General features: G+C 32.2%; 1 protein-coding gene across 1 annotated transcript; it reads right to left on the reverse strand.

Annotated features, from left to right (window-relative positions):
- Positions 1-4,959: 4,959 nt before the first annotated feature.
- On the reverse strand, positions 4,960-6,543 carry LOC103502659 (thioredoxin H-type-like). Its single transcript, XM_008466677.3, has 3 exons — positions 6,418-6,543; positions 5,379-5,504; positions 4,960-5,261 (listed from the first exon to the last, which is right to left on the reverse strand). The coding sequence occupies exons 1-3, from the start codon at positions 6,502-6,504 to the stop codon at positions 5,127-5,129; spliced, it is 348 nt and encodes a 115-aa protein (XP_008464899.1). The 5' UTR covers positions 6,505-6,543; the 3' UTR covers positions 4,960-5,126.
- Positions 6,544-7,793: the final 1,250 nt, after the last annotated feature.

The following is a 7,793-nucleotide window of genomic DNA, read 5'->3' on the forward strand; positions in this document are numbered from 1 at the left end:
TGGAGGTGTTGAGGTAGGTGTTTCCATTGAGGATTCAACCACAGTTTGTTCTCCATCATTTGTCAATTCACCATCCACCAGAGAAACATATTCTTCATTATTTTACCAATCCCAACTAGCACTCTCATCAAGCACTACATCTCTTCTTGTGAGAATTTTTCCATTAAGAGGGTTATACAATCTATATGCTTTGGAGTACAATAACCAACAAAAATGTTTTTTTTCTTCAGATTTTTTATCAAGTTTTTGACGAACTTGAGAAGGTACCAAAGCATAAGAAATACAACAAAAAACTCTTAAATGACTTACATTGGGTTTGTTGCCATACCAAGCTTCAAATGGAGTTTTATTCATGACAACCTTTATTGGTGAGATATTCAGTAGGTAGATGGAAGTCGATACTGCTTCAGCTCAAAAATCATTCGAAAGGCCTTTCATTTGCAACATGCTTCTTGCCATCTCCACCACAGTCCGATTCTTCCTCTCAGCGACCCCATTTTGCTCCGGAGTATAAGGTGTTGTCAACTCCCTATGGATGTCATGTTCCTTGCAAAAATGGTTAAAGTTGTCGGACAAAAATTCTCCACCTCTATCACTGCGAAGAGATTTGATGAACATGTCATTCTGCTTTTCTACCTTTGCCTTGAAATGCTTGAACTTCTCAAATGTTTCTGATTTGCTTTCTAGAAAATATATCCAACTCAAGAAATAAAAGCTCCCACTAAGAGACTTTGTTTGCATTGGCCCACACAGGTCAACATGAATTAGCTCGAGACACTTTGAGGCTCTCCAAGCTTTCCCAATAGGAAGAGATTTTCGAGTTTGTTTTCCACACACACATCCTTCACAAATATTAATAGCACTGATTTTTGGTAACCCAATAACCATATCTCTTTAATTTAGCAAAGAAAGCCCTTTAATATTAAGATGTTTGTACCTTAAATGCCATAACTCCAAGTTGTTCTTTGTTGTATTTATTGCAGTAGTAGTAGAGCAAAATTTTCCACATTTTGAAACTTCCAGCGGAAACATTTTGCTTTGGGTCATCTTTACTTTTGCCAAAACTCATCCTGTTTGCTTATTTTTTATCAGGCACACACCATCATCAAACAAGATAAAATACCCCCTCTCCATTAGTTGTCCAACACTCAGCAAATTATATCCAATATCGGGCACATACTGAAAATTTGTGAGAATTCTATTTCCATGGTGAGTTTCAATTCCCACCGTTCCTTTGCCTTCTTCTTGTAGTTCCTTGCCGTTTCCGAGCTCCACCTTCAACTTTTCTCCTTCATTAAGCTCTTTGAATATAGGCTTCAAACCTGTCATGTGATTCGAACAACCGCTATCAATGAACCACACCTCTGCTGTCTTTTGGTCACTAGGTATGTTTGTATAAAAAGCTTATTTTCACCCTTTCCATTATTCTCAGATGCTTCATTCTCTACTGCGAAATTGGCTCTATGATTTTTGTACCAACAGTCTGTCTTTACATGACCAAACTTCTTGCAATGGTAGCTTTGAATATTAGCTTTGTTGCTTGGCTGCACTTCGAACTGCCTTTGTTCTTCATTTTGGTTACATTCTTTTCCGGTACCACGACCTCGACCATGATATTCTCCTCTTCCTCGGCCTCGAGTCATGACACGATCACGTCATTATACTTTGGAACTACATCCTTTACCTGAAACACTTTTTCTTCATTTCTTTCTATCGATCTATTGATTCTCGACTCATGTGCTTTAAGAGATCCCATTAATTCAATAAATGTGAAAGTGGACAGATCCTTTGATTCTTTTATTGTAGCCACAACATGATCAAACTTTGGAGTCAAACTTCTCAATACTTTCTCCACCATAGTCTGATCCTTAATCGTCTCGCCGTATGTTTGCATCTGACTAATAATTGTCGTTGCCCGTGACAAAAAATCAGCAATTGATTCTCCAATTTTCATCATCAAGGTCTCAAAGTCTACTCTTGAATCTCCTTGAAATGCCTTTTGCAAAATCAGCCACGCTTGTTTTGACGTTGTTGCTGCAGCAATCCGCGAAAAAACACTGTCATGGATTGCTTGTTGAATAATCACCAACGCCTTTAAGTCTTTCTTCCTGTTCTCCCGCAACTTGCTTTCGTCGTCAGGATCCGCATAGCCTTGTTCTACTAAGTCCCATAAGTCTTGAAATCTGAGAAGAGTCTTCATACTAATACTCCAAAACTCGTATCCTTCTCCTTTGAAGATTGGAATGAGTGGTTGTGTTGAACCCATAGCATTGCCATTGTTGCCCATCTTTTCTCACTGTGTTTTACACTCAACTCACTCTCTCGAACTTAGCTCTGATACCAAAATTGTTGGAGAAATTTTAGACACCTTATAGATACAGAAGCAGACATTCAACAGGCCATACCAAAAAAATTTCTCTTTTTTTCATATCAGAATAATCAATTAAAATGCCTTATTAAAGGCTTACAAAAAACTGACACTTACTAAAAATAAAAAACACGTTCTTACACCACTTACCCACTAACTTAACCTGTTCAAAAAAAAATAAATTAAAAAGATTAATTTAAATAATCACGTAATTTGAATCAGTCTTCAATATGTAGGAAGGTGTTGGCTTGCAATTCGTGTTGGACGATTCACACGAGCAAAAACTCACGGCTAGGCCTACTTTGAGCTTCGTCAGACGTGAACCACTGACGGCGGCGTTCGACAACAAGAACAACCAGACGGCAGCTAGCACAAGTGGAAGAAGATGAAGAGAATTAGGAAAAGAGATAGCACCCGAACCAAGGAAGAGAAATAATAATAATAATAATTGTTATTATAATACTATATTATTATTAATTTTATTAATTTCCTTTCCTTTTCTTTTCCTTTTTCCTTTTAATAAAACCTTTCCTTTTTATTTTTACCAAACTCCAACATAAATCAGATCCAAAAATTTGAAAATTAAATCTTAATAAAACAAAACAGTCAGATTCGAGGAATAACTCAAATTTTGAGGTATCACATTGGTACTGTCAACTTGCATAGCATATAGTAGCCAAATAACAAAAATATAAGTGTTGTTTGGATCATGATTTGTAGTTTTGTAATAAATGTTAAAAAATGTACTAAATGTATTTATATTTAAAGTAGCAACGAAATTTCCACAATTCGTCTATCAACATTCTGCATTAAATTTTTTTACAATTATCTTTTAATTTCGCTTACTATACATTCAATGTGATACTTCACGAAGATTCTCGAGTAAAATGTCTAGACAGCCATATCACCCATTCCATCGTATAGAGTGAAATGGGACAGGGTATGACAATTATTATATATAAAGGTTCATTAATATATTTATTTGGTACAAAAGTTTGAGCATTAAATAATATGAATCAAAACTGGAATTATATCTACCATTCAAACTAGGTTCTTTTTACGTATAATGAATGTCATTAATTGTGCTTGTATGACATTACCCTTAATTATGTCATTGACCCTAATTTAATGACTATACATAAAAGTCACCTTACATACTTAAATGATATACATTGATAATGTCAAAATTAGTGTCATTAGTGTCATGAAACCAGTTTCTTCTTGTAGCGAAGGTTCCTACTCATGGTGAAGGGTTACAATGTTTTCGAGCTTCACTATACACATTTAATATGATATTAGTTTATTTGAAGAAACTATTAAAGATACTTGTTATTTTTTAATATACAAATTTTACCTTGTGGTGATTACTTTTATAGAAATATCTTTCAGTTTGATATCAGGGATGATGGAAAGCACGGGAGAGGTAACAAATTCTTGTTATCTGTGACAGTTGTATATGGGCACTTTATATATGCGTGAAAGGCACTTACAAAATCCCTTAGAAAATGAGAACTAATTCAGAGAAGTTTGGGTCTGAGAGTTTTGGTAGAGATATCATCGAGAGGTTCTCCTTGAGCGCGTACGGTGGAAGGTTGAGAGTTCATACTATTCTCTGAAGCTATTTAAAGTTAAGAAGATCCGAAGGCAACGATTACTGGAGAAGGTAATCTTCTTGCTCTGTTGTTTATCCATGTGTGTATATCTCTTGGTTGTAAGAGTTGATAAATGCTGTGTCTCTTCTCCCCTTTCTTATTCCTTTGTTAGTGTTTATTGTTTGTGTCTTGTTTGTATCGTTTACTGGTTTTGGTACAACAATGCATTTTTGGGTTCATCGTTTTCAGATTAATTGGATCTCAACTTTTTGTCTTTTTGACTCCATACTTGTTTAGGTTTAATGAATTATGATATCATATTAGATCCAACTTTGGGACTCTATCATTATGATAGACCATATAATTAATTATAGTCTACCACTAATAGTCATGGCCAATCTATCGACCATAAAATTTATCAATAATAAATTTTGTTATATTTACAAATACTTTATAAATATATTGTTATATAGTTATTAATTATTATTTCGCTAGCTAGTCTTAAAAGTACTACTTCCATTACTATTAAATGTAGATATATTTGAGATTACATAGGAAAATTAATTGGTAATGAAAAAGGCAAACTCATATATCTTTTAAAAAAAATGTGAAGTCTTTCCACCTTTCCAAATTAATTAATTTTTGATATAGCTATATTAGAATGTTTTGTAGGCTAATTATATATTTAATTTCTGATTTCTGAACTAGGGTTTATGGGTGTTCCATATAAATTAAACCCTATAATTTTATTGGCGCCCACTACGTTGTCTTTATTTTCTTATATTCTCCTTAAATAATAAAACTGCTCTCTACACTGTTCTTTACCGTTCACACTTTCTTTGTTTGTCGAATTAACATTATAACATAACATAGGAGTAAATAAGTTTAATGATAATTTGGATAGTTTCATGACTAAAAAAACAAAATGAGAAGCTCAAGTAATAATACTAAACTATTTCATTTCGGTAGCTATATATATATATATATATATCTTACATATATAAGTTTAATTAAAGCATATCCATCTCAAGTATATATACTGATTTTACATGGTTGAATATGAGTTTCATATCACAAAACAACATTTTATTTGGTAATAATATATATCTACATTACTTTTATAGCATTCTTATGGTTTATTAAACCGACTATTATTGTTTTTATCTTCACTTGGCTGAATGTTTGGAAATAGTGCTTTGGAGTAAATTTTTCTTTGCACCCACGAACTTGTCCACCAGTTTTCCATTCTTTAAGAATTGAAATGAAGGAACCGAACTTACTCCAAACTCCTTTGCAATACTCTGTAAAATACAGTACTAAAATTAAATCTCAATTCTAATTAACAAAATTGCATCAGCAAAAGCATGTGATCGAATAATTTCTTTTTCTTTTTCTTTTTCTTTTTCTGTTTAACTCACCATCAGTTCATCAATATCAACTTTCAAGAATATGACATTATTACTCATTTTCTTTGCCAACTCTTCAAGAATTGGAGCCATGAAACGACATGGGCCACACCATGAAGCTGTGAAGTTCACAACCACCTACCAATTAGAATAGTGCAATTGTTAGCTACAGTCTCGTTTTCATAATAATTTTTAAGAGCACAATTTAAAAATTAACATAAAAATATCAATATATATATATATATATATATATATATATATATATATATATATTTACAAACATAGCAAATGTTGACCGACCAATAGTTGGTAATATTTTTTAACATCAAGTATGCTCTTAACTATCACTAATAGAATCGTTATCAACGATAGTTGATGTCAATGATAGTAACTGATAGCATACATTTCTCAAATTGAAGGCTATCAGCGGTAGTATCTATCAATTGTTATCATCAACAGCACTACTATTGATGATAGGTTTTTTAGAAACCAATTAGAAGCACTCATAATGGTGCAAAATAGAAAACTATAACTAACAGTGATAACAACTCATAGCAACTATCGATAATAGCAGCTATTAGTGATAATTTTTAATTTAAAAAACTCGGAAAAAAAAAAACAAAGGGTGCATGTTGATTTTTTAGACTTTTAAAAATTCTATTATTTTATCATTGTGTCGTGTATTTTATTATTTTTGGCTTAAATTTCATTTATATCAACCGAGCTAATTTTTATTATCGGTTATAATTTGTAATCATATGTTTTAAATTTATTTTTTCTCAAAAAAAATTATGTTTGTTTTCTCTTAAATTTTATATTATGATTTATACATTTGGTGAGGAAATACTTGAGTTCTTGACGAAATTTTTAAAACGACAAAAATAAATTATTGGAAATGTTAGTTTTCAAATATTTGTTTTTGTTTTTAGAATTAGTAAAAGAGAAAATAAGTGTTTCATGTGGTATTATAAAACCCTACTTCAAAAGCAAAAAAATATCAAACGGATTTGAGTTTGGAAATTAAATAAACAAAAAGTAGAGATATACATACCAGCTTGTTGTATTGTTCGGCCTTGAGTAGGTGCTGCTTCCATGAAGAAACAGTGTGGCAAGAAATAACTTTCCCCATTTCTGCCATTTTGCAAAATCTTCTTTTAATGTGAAAAATAAAACAAAGGATATAAGAGTGAGTTAGCTTACCGAAGAATTGCATGGTTCAATTTATAATGGAATTTAAGAATGTGCAAAATGTGGCACAAATAAATACACAGAACCCAAAGAATCATTTTCACTTTAATGAATGTGCATTGTTCATGGCTTTTCACGGACAATTTTACCTTCAAAATTCCATGCATGATATGAACATCATTTTCCTCATTTTACTTTAGGTATTAACACTACTTTACACTACTTTTCCCATCTTTTAAGAATATTGCAAAACAAGAAAGATCCGTAGGTGTATCGATACATCTCAATTAGATTGACATTCGTCTAACATCTTTATTATGTCCCAAAACCAAAAGTTACGTATAAATTATCTATATATATATATATATATATATTCTTTCAATTATCTATAGTCTAGATTGTGTCAGCTCATTTCAACTATACAAGCCAAATTTTTAGGGTGTCATGTGTTTAAAAGCTTTATCTTTCGGTTTTTTCGATTAAAAATATTCACTACTACAAAGTTTACTTTACTTGACACTAGCTACTTTAACATACTTGACGATTTTATAAAAAAAACATCAAGTATTAACCATTTAAAATGAAAAACATCAAGTATAGTCTCAAAAAAGTGAAGTTTTAATTTTACGAAAATTTTCAAACTATTTTATGTTAGCTTTTACTTGACGTTTTTTCGAGTCAAATATTAGGGAGATTTTACTTATGCGAAAAGCACGTCAAGTATAGTTTGAAGAAAAAAAATTTCACCAAATTTTCTGAATTATTTTACGTAAACTTTTAGTTGACGTAATTTTGTTTCGTGTCAAGTATAGTGGAGATTTTACTTGACGGTATTTTAATTTTAAGTATAATGCAGATTTTACTTGACGTTTGTTTAGCATAAAGTATAGTTAACATTTACTTAAGGTTGAAATAACACCGAGTATAGTTAACATATTTAATTGACACTTTAAAAATGTTTTTAAAATATCATATATGAAATAAATTTATTAAAATAAACTTAATCTCCACCGTTAAGTGCTCACGCCTCTTCATCTCCAACCCTTTATTTCCCCTCTCTCCCAAACCCTCACCACACCCTCAGGCCGTTCTCTCCATCATTTCCACTTCTCTTAATCTCCACCGCTAAGTGCTCACGCCTCTCCATCTCCACCGCTAACTGCTCACGCCTCTCCATCTCCACTGGTCGCCGACAACAGCCCATTATTCTCCATCTGCACTGGCTGTCGATCACAGCCC

Source organism: Cucumis melo, chromosome 10 (genome assembly GCF_025177605.1).
Source record: "Cucumis melo cultivar AY chromosome 10, USDA_Cmelo_AY_1.0, whole genome shotgun sequence".
Lineage (NCBI taxonomy): Eukaryota > Viridiplantae > Streptophyta > Magnoliopsida > Cucurbitales > Cucurbitaceae > Cucumis > Cucumis melo.